The sequence below is a fragment of the Diospyros lotus genome, chromosome 8 (genome assembly GCF_014633365.1).
Source record: "Diospyros lotus cultivar Yz01 chromosome 8, ASM1463336v1, whole genome shotgun sequence".
In the NCBI taxonomy this organism is placed as follows: Eukaryota; Viridiplantae; Streptophyta; class Magnoliopsida; order Ericales; family Ebenaceae; genus Diospyros; species Diospyros lotus.
In genome coordinates, this window is record NC_068345.1 from 38,002,793 (window position 1) to 38,019,236 (window position 16,444).

Sequence of the window (16,444 nt, forward strand, 5' to 3'; positions counted from 1 at the left end):
ATAACTTGTGTGCAATGGGAATGAATATTCAATCATCCATTTTGAAGCCCAGCGGAATATAAACATAGACATTAGCATTATATATGTTAGGGATAATCAGATCTTTACAACCAAACAGTCAAACTTGACATTCAAAATAATCATCAGCTACAAGAAGAATCACATAATATCTGGAGTATCGATACTGTAATGGAAAATTCTTCTCCAGTAAAAAAAAAAAATGTGTAAAAGGAAAAAAATATATAGATTAAAAAATACGAGTGTGAAGCATGTATAGTCAACTACTATGGCCCCACCGAAGCAAAGAAGAAAAAGAAGAAGAAAGAAGTGGCCGTAATCTGTATTTGGAACTATCCTTTGTCTCATATGCAGAATTCCTCAAATTCAAATTGTGATTAACATGATGATAGATAATTACTTCTTGAATGTCACAGAGGGGTTGAAACCAAATAAATAGATACATGGATCGTTTTCTGCTTCCTTTCCCTGGTGAATTTTCCTATCTGCAATTTTCCAAAAACCAATGTGAGAGGGCTGAAGAAATAGGCCAATCAACTACGAGCAGATCTGGTAGCTTACCTGGTGCTGGGGTTTCCGAGTGTAAGCTCAAGATCATCGGCAACGCACTCCTCGTGAATCCTCTCTCCTTCCCATGCTTTCACTAAACCCATGGTATTACAGCCAAATGCAAACTCAGCAGCAATCCCATCTGACATTGGAACATCAGCCGTTTGATCGCAACCTGCTGCGACTGCTGGAGAGCACGTTCCACTTTGGCCAGGAGTCCACATCCGAGACCCTCCACCTGATAATACCTCCTTGAGACCAAATGGGTTTGATGCAACAAGACTGAATGTAGGGGATGATGGCCCTTCTTGGGGAGTTTGAACACCAGACAGCCAGCCTGAACCGGTTGGGGTTTGACGGCCAGGACTTGGTGGGGTAGAGGAGGGTAAGAAGGAATGGTGCTGTCCAGCCCAGGCTGCAGCTGCAGCGGCAGTTGGGTCATCCCAGTTATCCATCATCCGGGGAGTTCGGGCAGTAGGGGAGCTTAATGGTGGGGTCACTGGAGCACTTATTGAACCCCCATGGAAATATAGATGGGGGAGCCTGGATGAGCCTCCTGATGATGAACCTGATGACAGGTTTTTAAGCCATGGGATAAGGGAGTTTGCATCAGCATTACCAATCCCATTGGCAGTATAATGTGATGAGACTGGGCTGGGAAATGAAGATGATGGAGGGCTTGGATTATAGGAAGCACATGGACTCGGTTGGTATGATGAGCATGGACTTGCTGATGCAGATCCACCAATTATATCCATGCGGTCTACTACAGGCTTGCATCCCTGCACAGAAGAAGAATGATAAGCAGCAAGGAAAACAAAAGCATGCAAAATATCACTAGAGAAATTCTTATATGGTTAAGCAACATAACCTTCAGCTGCTACAAACTAAAATAGAAGTGCAGTGCAAAGACTTCTGCATAAGATATCATCAACTACAAAGTCAGAACTCTTGTCTAATATTTTTATTGTTAATTGACTGGACAGAAACACATGCTAGCTCATTATAGCAGACATCCATCAGAGAGCTAATGCATTCTCATAAAACTTTAGGTCTGCTCATTTTTATGAGGTTTCGCATACTGTATACCTCAATTTTTCAAATTTTGATCTTCCTAAGTTTCTGGAGATCCTGTCCTGAATTCAATACAAGACAAAATCTACAGGCCAACATTTAATAGTTTGAGTACAGCGGAAGTTATATTCCCAAAAGCCATACACCTTGGCCCAAGCAATAATGGAGTAAAACAATATCAAAATGAAAGCACAACCATTTGGGTATAGAATAATTAGTATGGTCGATCAACCACTAAAACTGGGAAATCTCTAGTTCCACGTTTTAACTGATATGAAATATCAGGTAAAGTTCAATTTCATCTTGGACTTTATGTACTAGGTTAATAATCCAAGATGGGCCAAAATGCTTATCAAATAACCCAAAAAGAGCAAGAACATATAATGTACATGTGGCTTCTACTAGATTAAACACAAGTGGTTAGAGTGAGTATATTCTCCTCTTATCGGTGTTGTTAGAGGGAGTAAGATATCATTTCTGTGGCTTCTTTCCTATGTATATATGATCCTTGTTCAAAAGAAAAAATATAAGGAAACAAAATAAGTTCTTAGATCTGATGATCCAACCACAAGGAGCATGAACTAAGGAGAATCATCACATCCATAAATAATATAAATCAAAAAAAGCCAAAGCTTCATGTTCAGTACACCATTCAAGTTATAATAATCCCATCTTGCAGTAATTTTTTCCACAGCAGCCAGAACAGAAAGAACCGTGCCCTACCATCTAAGGTGTTCGCTTAATTGCAAGCAGTCTTATCAGCTTGGTCATTTAAGTCCCCCAACCTAACTGGTCTGAGGTCACCAAAAACAGGAACCAACAAGCTACTTTCTAGTACACTAGAATATTTGCTATATTCACTAAATGGTAGGTCCCAGTCTTTTTTTTTTTTTGTATCATTCATATATTTTACGGAGCCCAGCGTATAATGATAAAGAGTATCGGAAGGATAACACAAGCAGTAATGCCTATAATCTGAATTGTCTAACTAAAAAGTACTACCAGATTTGAACAAGGATATAGCGTTCTTCTATACTTTATTCCCTGACTGAAATGATAATCATTCATGACGAGGCAAAAAAATCGCATGACAACTGGATAAGTAACCAGACAATATTTACCATGATTGACAAAAGTGAACTAGCCCCTGATGCACCGAGAAGACAACAATTATTTCAGCTTCACAACATAATTAAAGTTAGTAGACTAGTCCTTCCCCATGCCACCTTTTTTTTTGTGCAGTAAAAAGGGGAAGCTGGATGACCAGGAGCACAACGTACTGCCTTCTAACCCAGTGGAGTCGGCACCCTAGTCATTCAAGACACCCACAAAAAACCCTTACTAACCATCCGATGCAATGCCATCACCCTCTGCCCTAGAGCTTTTAAATCCATCCAAGCAACAATGGACACCAAACTTGTATATGATACCTCAAGTCTAGGTTCAAAGAGCATAACCAGTGGAGCTACCACAATATATGGTTGCTGCTAACTTTTCAACATAATAAAAACTTAAAATATGATCATAAGCATACAGCAGTCATCCTCATTTAAGAATGCAGGAACTAGTAGTAATTCAGGCCTGGCGCGGGGCTTTTCAATCGTGAAGACATCAGGAATTCAGCGCCTAGAACAGTTGTCCTTCAAAAATAGAATAAACTATGGTAGAGATAAAATGGTAGAATCGCTTTTAAAGTTGTCCTTCAAAAATGGTAGAAATAAAATAATAATATGCATAGAACAGTTGCCCTAACCTAAGAATGACTGGAACTGCTAATTCAGCGCCTACAGCTTTTAAATGACGGAGGCAACAGGAATCCTACCCTTGTCCAAATTAAAGTCGAATAACACCTTTAAAAGATGATAAAAATATGTACGTAATAGTTACATGATTGATTCATAATAGAACTCTCACAGAACCGCATGACGGCATAAATATAAGAACCGCATAAATTTGTGTGACAAAAGGATGAATCAAAGAGATAATTGAACCCATGGCTCCTAAATTTTCAAAGCCAAACCAAAATGTCAACTATGATTGTTTCCTTTGACACGTTATCTTCCTACCCAACCAGCAGCAGCCCTCCAAATTCAACACAATTTAATACAACCACACGCTTTGGCTTCTAAATACAAATTTTAAATGACGGAATCCAAATATTTGTTTTCTGTTTAATGCACATATAATAATAGAATAAACTAAACAGAAGCCAATAGTAATGAGAAAACGGCCCACACCCACCGCCTCAGCTGAAAAAAGTATTCCGGGAATCTCGGTAAAAGGAAACCCATAAATTTAGTAATTAAAAATCAACTTCAAAATACGAAAACAACCCCCACATGATAGAGGATTCAAAAGTAGGAGTGAGGGGTAATTTAGGAAATTAAATTAACGGAATGAAAACTATTTTTACGAGGATTGTCCGCAGAGACAGAGACAGAGACTGAAAAGTGAAAATATTAATTTAACAATTTAGTTGCAGTAAAGCAACTGCGCGTTCAGTCTAGTATATTAATGTTAAATTGAAACGACTAAAATACCCTCGTTAAATATGTATATTAATGAATTGAATTCAATGCGTTAAGAGGCGATCACCGTGAAGATCAACAGGGGCGGTATCGTCAGTGGGAAGGTACAGCCTGCTTTCACAGAGAATCTTATGTTTTCACATACATCATTTGACTGAACCGGGAATTTGTGTTTCGTTCATTCCATGAAAAAAAGCAATCGGAGATCATCTATATAGGACGGCGGGAAGAAAAAGTAACCAGACAATCTGAGAGTCGATCATTAAAACTGAGCCGAATATCTACAGAGACATCCAGCACTTTTTGTTTGTAGTTCAACAAACACAAGAACGGAACTCAATCGGCATTTTAAACTTGGAACGATCTGCTTTTTGGAACTAGAAATAGAAAATAAATTGCTTTTATGCATAGGTGATTAACAGACAAGTAGAACCAGAGCACAAAATATACATTTTTGATAATATATTAATAACCTAAATTCTATTATTTCATTTTCTTTTCCTTATTTTTTTCCCATATTTTCCCCTCCACAGGTCGAAGTACCAGATACAAATCATCATTTTCGGCAAATAGAAGAAAATAGAATCCGAAAACAATGACGAATATCAGGTCAGATCTGCCACCGTCGGTGCACTTTCTTTCCCTTCCAGATTATTTGATAACGTGCGCATACGACAGTACTGGACACAGAAGATGAATCGAACAGGGAGAGAGAGAAATCGAGAGTGTTTACCTTTCGGTAGGTAGTGCCATCTTCTTCCACGATCCAACCAGCTTCTCTACAGAGAGCCTTCAAGACCTCGTTGTTGTCACAGTGCTTAGGCAGCTTGTAGTTCCCGTACATCCTCAGGCCGGCGAAGATCTTCGCCGCGATCGCCCTCCGCCGCCGCTCTCTCCGTTTGTTGTTCTCTCTCTCCTTCCACGTCGGAAGCCTCGTCGTCCCCGACGTCATCTTACAATCGCCGGCGTTCCTCCTCCGAAACAGACGCCACAGCCGACGGAAACAAGCTCGCAGTCAGAAAATTAGGCTTAGCTCAACGAATAACAATAACCGGACCAACGCCGGCGAGGGGACCAGGTCTGGTCGTCCCGCTGAAGCTGCAGATCAGCAGTAGTCAATTAAAGGAAGGTGGGTTACGCAGGAAAGCGGAGGGGCTAAATACAGGTGAGGTTTGTATATGTACCCACTTGAGGAGAAAATTACGGGAGTGCCACTCCGCACTTGTGTTTATTTGCTGGAATTGCGGGGCATGCACGTGTTTAGTCTTTTTGTGGAGCGGGGCGGTTACCCAGAAAGATAGTTCGTATGGAAACGCTGTCGTTTGGGGTACAAGGCAGGGGTGAGGGCATAACAGGAATTTTAATGAACGCAGAAGCGTATGAAAGCTAAAACAGCCTAGAAAGAGGCTTGAGTTGAGGCTTCTACACTACAGGAAGTAAATGAATTTTCTTTTATTAATTCTTTCCCAAAGGATACAGTTTATAATAAAACAAAAAATTTAAAATAATGAGTTTACATGTAACTAAAATAAATAAATTTTAGTGAATAAAAATCATTATTATTATTACTATAACCCATAATAATAATAATAATAATAATTAATCTAAGATCTATTTTAGATAAAATATATAATTTTTAATTTAAAAAGAACAAGGAAAATAAATAAACAAAAGGGAGAGACGAGTACGTCGGGCTCACATGTCGCATCAGTTTTATCGAAAATTCAACCGATCCGCACGTGCGCCGCGGATGCCAGAGCAAGATGCCATTTCCTAGCATGATTTGCACACATACTGGTCCGGCCCATTAATGGTTCTTGGTTTTCAAATTGCAATAATATGCCCCCAGACCCAGAATATAAAATAAATATATATACATAGTTAGACGGTGATATATAAAATTACAAAAGGTATTCTAATTTTAACTTGAGACATCTTCTTTCTTTTAAATGCATTAACACCCTTATCACTTAATTTTGTAGTTAATTAAATTAAACCAATTTAATTAGTTAGATTATTATAGAACCATCATTATATTATATATATATGTCTGGTCTGGTTTAAGAGGAAGACCGAAGAAACATATAAATTAATTAAAAAAATACAATTTCTACGCATTTAATTGGGGATGGGGGGCCCCTCCACTTTGCGTGGCTGCAACTACCAACTCATTATTGATGCTCTTAACTTTACAAACAACTTTTACAAATCACTCTTTTAACTTTTCCATCGTGTAAATTTTGGTAAAAGAAATTTAGTCATATTCAAGTTTGTTTAAAATATTTTTTAACAATTAAAATTATTATAGAACATAAAATATTTTAAGTTTTTAGCACAAATGAATTATGTAAGAAAATAATAGCTTATTGTATATATAAGAAAATAGTCTTTTTTTGGTTGAAATTTGAACGTAATGATTTCGACCAAAGTGAAAACAAAAAAAAAGAAAAAAAAAACTTATTCATTGTCGCTTGTTGCTCTTTGTGGCTCCGCTAATGAGTAGGAGGAAATAACTAAAAGCATTGAAATAAAATTTAATAAAATATTAACATATTTGTAGAGACCGTGAATTTTATTATACAACTAGAATGCGTTTGTGATACATTCACAACTCTACTTGTTGACTACTTTAAAAATGTGATATAAATAATTTAAATTCGAGATAAAAACTATGACTCATTTTTAATAATGAATCAAACCTCATTCACGATATATTTGATTTATTTAATTTACGACCCAACTCGATTACATTATATATAAATATATAAAAATTATTTTATTTTATAATATATTAATACTACTATTATGTTATATCCTATCTTAATGGTAAAATATATTTAAAAATTCAAGATTTTAAAATTTTTAAGTAATATAAAATGCTTTAGGCCAATGATATTCACATAATAAAAATGACAATATTATCCTCACACGTCAAATGAATCTCCTTGCCGGTTGCTATCGGACTCTTCCTCGGTCAACCTTCAACCTTCAACACAGCGGCGGAGGGTCTTCAACTTCGCGCGACACCGCTGTGGCCCAGGGCCGGCCCTGAGAGCAGGTGACCCGGGCGGTCGCCTAGGGCCCTCAATCATAAGGCCCTAAAAATTAAGTTGGACTTTCAAATATATAATAAATGTATATTAAAATATATAATTTACATCAATTTTATTTAAACTTAATTAGTAAAGTGGTAGATTATAAATTAAAAAATTTTAAATAATTTATTTCAGTCACTCCACTAATACGTTTAAATTTGTTGATATTTTAATATTTTTTAAACAATAAATAACAATTCTACAAATTTTGTAAGAAAAATTAATGTTTTAGTGATTTTTTATATTTTAATATTTATTAAATAATAAATACCAACTCCACAAAATTGTAAGTAAAATTAATGGTTTAGTGAATTTTTCTACATTTTAATATTATTTAAACAATAAATATCATTTATGTATTAAAATTTTGTAAGAAAAAATAATATTTTAATCATTGAATCTTTAAAAAAAATTAAATTTTTTAAATTTTAAAATTAATAGTGTAAATGGTTAATATTATATTTGATTTAAAATTTTAAAAATTTAATGTTTTCGAATAAAATTTTAATTTATAAATTTACTTACCTCTCGAAATCTGAGGGGCCAGCCCTGCTCTCGCCACCGCCACCATCACCGTCCTCTCTTCGCACTCTTCGTTGACCGCCACCATGTCGGCTGCCAACAACTGCCGCCGCCGCTTTCCTCCCTTAAATCAAACAGCAGGGCCGAAGAAGAGGGAGGTGAGGGAGCATTCGGAGACGTTGCAGGAGCGGGGCAGTTTTGTCGTTTTGGGAAAAAAATGGGCTGTTAAATATCATCTCCCCATACTTTATCTCTGATTGGAATTTAATTTTTTAATAAATATTTTACAGTAAGCTTAATTTAAACATACTAAATATATTAATTTAAAATTATAACGTATTTGATATTTGTACGTTAAAAGTAAGATTTTTTTTTATTTTTGTTATATTTAAGTTGAATTTAATTAAATGAGTTAAACTAATAACTAATAAATTAAGTTCACCAATAATATGACCCGAGTTAATTCATTAATTAATTTAAATATTATTTGAATTTAAGGAATCAATTAAAATTGAGCTGGAATTAGAAAACTCAATTTATATAAATCACAAACAAAAATTATCTCATAAATATAAATATAAATATCCAGACTTACCCTGCACCTGCACGGAAAAAAAAAAAAAAAAAAGATATTGGCGCGATTATAGGGATCTCCGGGGTGGGCTAAGTGAGTTAGAGAAGAGACGAAATCTGTAGGCGAAAATGTTGACGTAGTGTACTAAGGCGTTGAAAGTTCTTTTGATTGGGAGTAACGAATAAGTCCACGTGAGAACCCACATTTGGATTTTCTTAAAGCATAAATACACGTACGTACTTCTCCCCCAGAAAGGATAAATAGATAATCATATATAAATTAAAATTTCGTATAAAACGAACGGTCACGTTCGCTAGTTGCTTACGTGATTATTCAGATTAGTGGAAGAGTTTCGATTTTGTCTCTGAGAGAAGGGGGCACAGTAAATAGGATATAAAAAATTAGAAATTATGTTTAAAATGACTTTATTTTAAATTGAAGAATAGAAAATAAATTTTGCATTTTTTAAAATTGTACTTAGATTTTAGAAAATATTTTATAAATATTATCTATTCTTTTTCCTTATAAAATTTGTATTATTTTCTACTTATTACTTAAAAAAATATACTTTTCTAATTTGACCCTTACTTTGAATATTGTCAACAATATTTATTTCTTTTGCTTCTCTTTTTTTTTTTTTTGTCTAGATTCACAACCACCCTATACCATTCATTTCTTTGTTTCTAGATTCAGAGATTCTCTTTTTCCTTTGTCTTCGTTATTCGTTCACATTCATCTCGATTATCAAAACATCCTTACCAACTCCTCATTTTCGAGTAAATCACACTAAAGGTCATAAAACTTTAGTGTTCTTTTCAATTTGATCACTAAACTTCAATTCCTTGCAAAGTGATAACAAAACTTTAAAATATTTTGCAATGTGATCACTAAAGTGATTTTTTGATGGTTCTTAGTTCAAATTACTGACGTGGCGATGATGTGGCCATTGCCACATCAGCATTTTTGGTAAGAAATTGTCAAAAAATCACTTTAGTGACCATATTGCAAAACATTTTAAAGATTTGTGATCACTTTACAAAGAATTGAAATTTAGTGATCAAATTGCAAAAGATACTAAAATTTTGTGACATTTAATGTGATTTACCCCCTCATTTTCTTTGAAGTTGATCATTAGAATATCATCATTTCATTCGAAGTTCCTCTCTTATTTCTTTGAAAAGATGATGGCAAGTAAAAAAATAACATAATTTTAAAAATATTCTCATTTTTTGAAATTTCAAATTAGTTTTATATTTAACAAAAATGAAGGATTTTTTTATAATTTTCTATATAAATAAAAATATAGAAACAGAGATGAAAAACCAAAAACATTATCTACGATAAACAAATTCTAAGATTTTTTAAATTTATCTTTGTACCTATTCTATTCTAGTTTCGATATGATAATAAAAAGAAAATATTTTAATGGATAGCACATAAAAAGCATTAGGAAATGTTATACCCATAAATAAATTTGACAAATAATTCTTACAAATTGACGTGATAAATATAAATTTATAATAGTTATATTTAAAATATTTTATCTAAAATTAATTAACAATAAATATATTTATTATTATAAATTATTATTATTAATTTTAATTAGAACTATTATGAACTTGAATAAAATTATAATAAATTTATGTATCACGTTAATTTATAAAAATTATTTATGAGTATGGGATTCCCAAAAAGCATATATGCCAATTTCTATTTCATTTCATTATTTTACATCTTGCTATTTATAACACTAACAAACTTGAATGAATATGAAAGCAATGGGAAAAGAATCCAAACACGAAAACCTAACTCCGTTAATTAGCAGAGCCAACATATGAAGTTATATAAAATTAATGCACAAGCACATATATGAGCATGCATGCATGGTGGTCAAAAGGGTAAAAGTCACAAGCTTTGATGGATGAAAGTGGAGGTCTCCTCTTTGTATGATGCCCTGTCGTTGGAAGCCAGCTAGCTCAAGCCCAGATTAAAATGTCCTTCAGTTAAAAAATAAATAAAAAAAAAAGGGGGACAAATTTGCTGACCTTAGGGCCCTACCATTTTTTAGGAAAATCCCACAATTGCTAATGTGCCCATGATGCTGGTGGAATACAACCTAAAATAACTCGTAATTAACATCCAACATTAACAAAGAGAATTACTTTAATTAGATGTATGTGTGAATTATACATGTATATGTATGTCTGCAACTATTAGGGTTGAGATTAAGGCAGGGTAATAGTAAAAAATAATTAAGTTGATGTACCACCTTGTATTAGACTTACTAAGAGATTTTATAAAGGATATTAATTTCGAATGGTTAAAATGTTGATTATTATAAAGTTAAAAGAAGGTTGTATAAGGGTGTGTTGGAGATGACTCAACTATATATATATATATATATATCTTCTTCAAGAGAATAAAAAAGAAATTACGTATAAAGTAGATTGGTACAAAGCCATATGGGGTGGTGAGAGTGCAAAGTTAAGAAGAAAGCCAACCAATAAGATAGAAACAAAGAACGAAGAAAGTTGACGTTGTTCTCAACCTTCTGGACCCATTCTTCAGGCTGGGTTTGACTTTGACCCGGCTGAGGAAGAGGAAGAGGGTCTCTTTCACCCGGATGCTTACTGCCTGCCATGCACCACAATAATTCATGCGTGAGTTTTGACCATTCTTTCTCAGTCACATATATGCATATCCCTTCTCTTGCGGCCAGCAGGCATGGTTTGAAGTTTGAACGGAATCTCTATAATTTTGTCTTCCACTTTCTTTCCGTAGAAAACTAGACTAGCTATTGATCCTCATCAATTAAATTATTATAAGGCAATTTCCAGCTTTTTTAGGTAAAAGAGTTAACCCAGTAATTTATACATTCTAATTCTATTATATATATATATATATATGACGAGATTTGCCCTTGCCCGTCGTCCAATCATAACCAACGGCGACCCAAATTTTAAATATTTGGTGCGCAATCATAACCAATTATCAAAGTCCGATCCCAAACGGTAAGGTAACGGAAGAGTATTGGTCGGGCGCCGTTTGGGCAAACCTTGTACTGCTCCTGCTTCCTCTCTCTCTCTCTCTCTAAGACTCGTGTCCTGAGCGAGCGGCACCACGTCCACGTGTTCGACGCACGTTCATATACTTTCTTACAAGCATATGTAATTAAATGCTTATGTATAGTATAATTAGTTAATTTTTTCATTAAAAAATAAAAAAGTCTTATTAGTATGGGTGGTTTAAGTGTTTGTTGCTTAAGAGGTTATATATATAGACTTTGATAATTACATGATATTTTTTTATATATAAAATTCAATTTAAACACAATCATCGTTACATTTATATATATGATTTTAACTCCAAGTGATGTAGTAAACACATAATCATTATTAATTAATTATATGTTAGTTTTAAAAAGCTTTGTTACTCATTTTCTTCCCATGTGACAGGGGTACTTAGTTTGTTGCCTAGATATTCTATTAGGTAGAGATAAGATATACTATTCATTCATTATAATAATTGAGACTGATTTGGTTTTCATTAAACTTGCTAATCATAAGATTCATCTAGCTCTCTACTCCACTTACTTAATAAAAGGATATTATTAATTTTACAATTAATTAATTTAAGACTTAAACCCAAGAGTTAATTAATGAATAAATAATAAATATAGTTGACGTATTCTCTAGATCTAATTATTTGTAATTCAGTTTTTAATAAAAATATTTGTTTACGATAATATAAATTTGGTGGCAATATTAATTTTGTTTTAAATCTTCAAATAATTAATTTAATTGTGGTGGAAAAGAAAGAATTAGTTCTAATTTGTTGTTTATTTAAATAAAATAAAAAGAAGAGATTAATTAATTTTAAAGGAAAGATTAAGTTAATTTTAAGACGTGACATGAAAAATAACTTACGATATATCATTTGGTATTTGTTATTTAATAACACAATATTTTAAATTAACTACTTGAATAAGCAAAACAGTTGCATACAATAAGAGAGAGCACTGTATCTGTACGTACAACCTTCTGACCATTTGCCGAGCGAGCGTTGATTGAGAGAACATTTACTCAAGAGAGAGGATATCGGACTCAGCAATGACCTCATAGTATATATATTGTATTATTATATAGATATCGTGTTCGATCCAATCCAATTCAACCCCGTAAATGCGTAAGCCTGGGATTCTATCATCGAAAGCGCCACCCGATCGCCGTGACGTTCTGGAACCATTGGAGAAGAGAGATTATATTATCTTCCAATTACCCTTTTTCCAGCCTACGTTTTTCTTTAAAATTTGTTTACCACGCCCCTGGAAAACCCTAGAAAAAACCCTTCTTCCTTTGCTCGCAACCGATCCAAGCAGAACAAATTTGAGTGTTCCAGACGCATTCGGATTCTGGGTTTCTCTTAACTTCTCTCAGGTACTAGATCGAACACCTGAACTGCGCTATTACGTACGTATTTATTTGCGACTCTGAAAAATTGATGCGTTTGCTTTAAGTTTCCGACAAGGATTGCTATTTTAACGACTTTGATGTTCGTTGTCCGCACGAAATAAACAAACTGAACTTTTTGTGTGCTTCTTTCGGTGTGAAAACAGGGGACTCTTGTGGAAGAAATAAAGGCCTTGAGGTGGGGTTGTTTTTGCTTACGTTTGGGGGTTTGGGAATTTGATTGGAGAATTTGTTCTTTCCGGTTCAGTTGTTGTGCGGGCTGGATTTTGAGTGATTTGGGTGAAAAAGGGTCTGGTTTGTTGATTGGAAGAGTTTGAGATGGGAAATGATGGGGTTTTGAATTGATTTCTTCAAGTTTGAATGATTTGGGGCAGGAAGGGATTTGGTTTGTTGATTTGGTCCAGGTTACTATGGGAAATGATGGGTTTTTGAATTGATTACTGATTCCTTGTGTGGAGGAGGTTGGTAGTGTTGTTCTTGGGGGTGAATTTTGATCGAATTTTGACTGGCTATAACATTTGGGTTGCGTGGTTGTGAAGCTTGGGATTTTGACAGCTGTGATCAATTTAATTGGACTGTGGCCACTGGAAGGAGAACCTTGAACACGGACTTCTGGTCAGATTTCTTGAAAGTGTTTGTGGCCTGAGAAATTGAAATTCTTGGCCATCTCTGAAAGGTTTAGTGATATGTAGGATCTTATTGGCCTGGATAACTTGCTTGAATTTTTTGACGTCTAAACTTGGAAGGATTTATTGTGTTGTTGAAGGGACAAGAAGCTTCGGCTCCACTCGTGTCAGAAACTTTGAGCCAAGAACTTAAGAGCTTGCCAATTGATTCATCAGTGTCAGTAGTGGTTGATTTGTGGTTACTGAATTTCCGGGGTTGTTTGATATTGGATAGATAATGGATGAAGCTCAATGCAGTTCAAATGCGCTGCCTCCTTTTCTTGCAAAGACATATGAGATGGTCGATGATCATTCCACAGATTCCATTGTCGCATGGAGTTCAAGTAATAAAAGCTTCGTTGTTTGGAATCCACCAGAATTTGCAAGGGTGTTGCTACCTAGATTTTTCAAGCACAACAACTTCTCCAGTTTCATTAGACAGCTTAATACATATGTAAGTTAATATTTTCAGTTCTTGAGAGATAATTCTGTGCACACTTTTTTTCATCTATATCCATTCTTGCTTTTTTTCTTATTGCTTCCTTTTCCTTTTGTGGCCAGGGCTTTAGGAAAATTGATCCAGAGAAATGGGAGTTTGCTAATGATGATTTTAGAAGAGGCCAGCCACACCTCTTAAAAAACATTCACCGACGCAAGCCCGTGCACAGCCATTCCTTACAGAATCAACAAGGGCAAGGTACCTCATCTCTATTAACTGAATCAGACAGACAGGGATACACGGAAGAGATTGAGAAGTTAAATTGTGACAAAGAATCCCTTGTTTTGGAATTAGAGAGACACAAACAAGAGCTTGAAGTGATTGATTTGCAGCATTCTGCTTTGACTGAGAGATTTCTACATATTGAACAACTGCAGAAGAATATGTTATCGTCCCTAGCTGGAAACTTGCAAAAACCAGGGCTTGCACTGGATTATGTGCCGCATTCAGAAATTCATGAAAGAAAGAGAAGGCTGCCGAGAAACGACTATTTGCATGGTGAAGCCGGTATTGAAGAAAATCAGCCTACCAGTCCAGAAAAATTACTTCCCACATCTGTTTTGGTATTGAACAAGGAATCACTTGAGCAGTTGGAGTCTTCCTTGATGTTTTGGGAAGGTATTATACGTGATATTGGTCAAGTTGACATGCAACAAAATTCATCCCAAGAGTTGGGTGAATCAACAAGTTGTGCAGATAGCCCAACTATAACTTACACCCAAATAAATGTTCATATTGGGTCCAAAGATTCTGGGATTGACATGAATTCTGAGCCTGCTGCTCCTGCTGTTCTTGAGATTGCTTCCCCTGAAGAACAACAGGTGGCAAAGCCTGTAGCCCCCGCTCCGGCTGGGGTCAATGATGTATTCTGGGAACAGTTTCTGACTGAAAATCCCGGCTCAACGGAAGCATCAGAAGTTCAGTCAGAAAGAAAAGACCGTGATGCCAAAAAGAATGAGAGTAACTATGGCAAGTTTTGGTGGAACACGAATGTAAACTTCCTTGCAGAACAGATGGGGCAGCTTACTCCTGCCGAGAGAACTTGATGTCTATAGGGTTCCTTTTTTGTTCTTTGTTTTTTGGCTTCAATGTTCTCTTTCTTTTTGTCTATGTGAGATGGTGAGTGGGTGTACATTTGCAGGTGATTAGCTTGATCAAAAAATAAAACTATCCATGGTCGGTCTTTGTGTACATCGTTGTTTTTGATGCACTGAATTCAGGTGGTGTATTTTAACTTGTGATCACAGAAAGTTCACGTGAAGTTGCATTACTACTCCATTGAATATCATGAGTTGGTTATTATGCCGTGCCGTGTATGTATGTAATAATCCATAAATCCCGTGCATCAACCAAGTCGTGTTTAGTAATTTATATAGGTTTTAACTCTGTCCCGTGAAATTTTAAATCCTGACGACAGAGAGGCCATTATGGTACCTTCTTAGGGTATTTTTAATCTTGGAAGAGTAATACCTTCTAGAAGATACCCCACACTTCTGCAATCAGGAAAGCATGCGCAGAAGAAATATTTTTTTGACTACCTGCATATATATATATATATATATGTCGTAGCCCACAAGTCATGCAAGACTTGACTGCATAAATTTTTAATTCCATCCTATAATATTTTTATAGAATTTATGTTTAAGAAAACTCAAGAATTTTACCTGACAATTACGTCATGCAATCCTACTCTTTCATCTGTGTTGGGAAGCGAGAGAAAACCTTAGGGTTTTTCTTTGTATTTCAAACACTCATGAAAGAAAAATAAAATTGGAAGCATGAAAAATAAACACGGCACAATAATCAGAAACAAAAACAAAAATCGAGACACGAGGGATTTATCGTGGTTCACTTCAAATCGAGGTTACGTCCACGTTGAGCTCAAGAGAGAAAAGCTCACTGCACTATGAGATGAAAAACCCAGATTACACCCACATAAACCCTCGATACAAACAATGGTTCGAGAAAAACAAAAACGTCAAATAATCACTTAATACAGATTAGAGGCAACCCTATCGAACCATTTAAAATGAAATCAAGCTATACAGGATTTACAGAGAATGAAGAATAGAGAAACCAAACCAGAACCCTAGCCCCAAAGACGAAGGCTCTTGCCTTGACTCCTTCTTTCTCTTTCACCTTTTCTTTTTGTCAATCTCATCTCAAAATTACTATCTTGGCTCACATCCCGAGGGGTGGGATTAAAAGCAATGACGAATGGCCTGGATGAACGATCATAAAGCGAGGATGAAAGGCTGGGATTCAGTCGTGCAAGCACGATTGATTATTCCCAACAGAAAATGGCAGACGAGCAGGAGATGATCGGACAAAGGAAAGGGCGAGATCAGGCGCAAGCTGAAGGCAGCCGATGGTTGCCACGTGCAGCCATCCAGCAGTTGCCAAATGGCAGCGTGCGGTTGCTGCACGTGGCCTTCCAACTAGCTAAGGGCA

At 35.4% G+C, this 16,444-nt stretch overlaps 2 protein-coding genes across 4 annotated transcripts; one reads left to right on the top strand and one right to left on the bottom strand.

Moving 5' to 3' along the window:
- Positions 1–54: 54 nt before the first annotated feature.
- Positions 55–5,327, bottom strand: LOC127807578 (BES1/BZR1 homolog protein 4-like). 3 transcript variants are annotated; one of them, XM_052345553.1, is made up of 3 exons: positions 4,903–5,326; positions 580–1,349; positions 55–503 (listed from the first exon to the last, which is right to left on the bottom strand). In XM_052345553.1, exons 1-3 carry the CDS (start codon positions 5,119–5,121, stop codon positions 500–502), a joined length of 993 nt encoding a protein of 330 aa, XP_052201513.1. In that variant the 5' UTR covers positions 5,122–5,326; the 3' UTR covers positions 55–499. The 3 variants fall into 3 exon arrangements, with proteins under 3 accessions (XP_052201513.1, XP_052201515.1, XP_052201514.1); XM_052345555.1 differs by lacking the exon at positions 4,903–5,326 and adding an exon at positions 2,763–4,856; XM_052345554.1 differs by lacking the exon at positions 55–503 and having other exon boundaries at positions 576–1,349; positions 4,903–5,327.
- A 7,098-nt stretch (positions 5,328–12,425) lies between these two features.
- On the top strand, positions 12,426–15,184 carry LOC127807441 (heat stress transcription factor A-4a-like). The gene is made up of 3 exons (XM_052345282.1): positions 12,426–12,796; positions 12,976–13,948; positions 14,056–15,184. The coding sequence occupies exons 2-3, from the start codon at positions 13,733–13,735 to the stop codon at positions 15,037–15,039; spliced, it is 1,200 nt and encodes a 399-aa protein (XP_052201242.1). The 5' UTR covers positions 12,426–12,796; positions 12,976–13,732; the 3' UTR covers positions 15,040–15,184.
- Positions 15,185–16,444: the final 1,260 nt, after the last annotated feature.

Coding starts and splice junctions, on each gene's coding strand:
- LOC127807441 (XM_052345282.1), top strand. CDS start 13,733: ATGGATGAAGCTCAATGCAGTTCAAATGCGCTGCCTCCTTTTCTTGCA. Junction 13,949..14,055: donor TTAGACAGCTTAATACATAT/GTAAGTTAATAT, acceptor TTTTGTGGCCAG/GGCTTTAGGAAAATTGATCC.
- LOC127807578 (XM_052345553.1), bottom strand. CDS start 5,121: ATGACGTCGGGGACGACGAGGCTTCCGACGTGGAAGGAGAGAGAGAAC. Junction 1,350..4,902: donor ATGGCACTACCTACCGAAAG/GTAAACACTCTC, acceptor TCTTCTGTGCAG/GGATGCAAGCCTGTAGTAGA.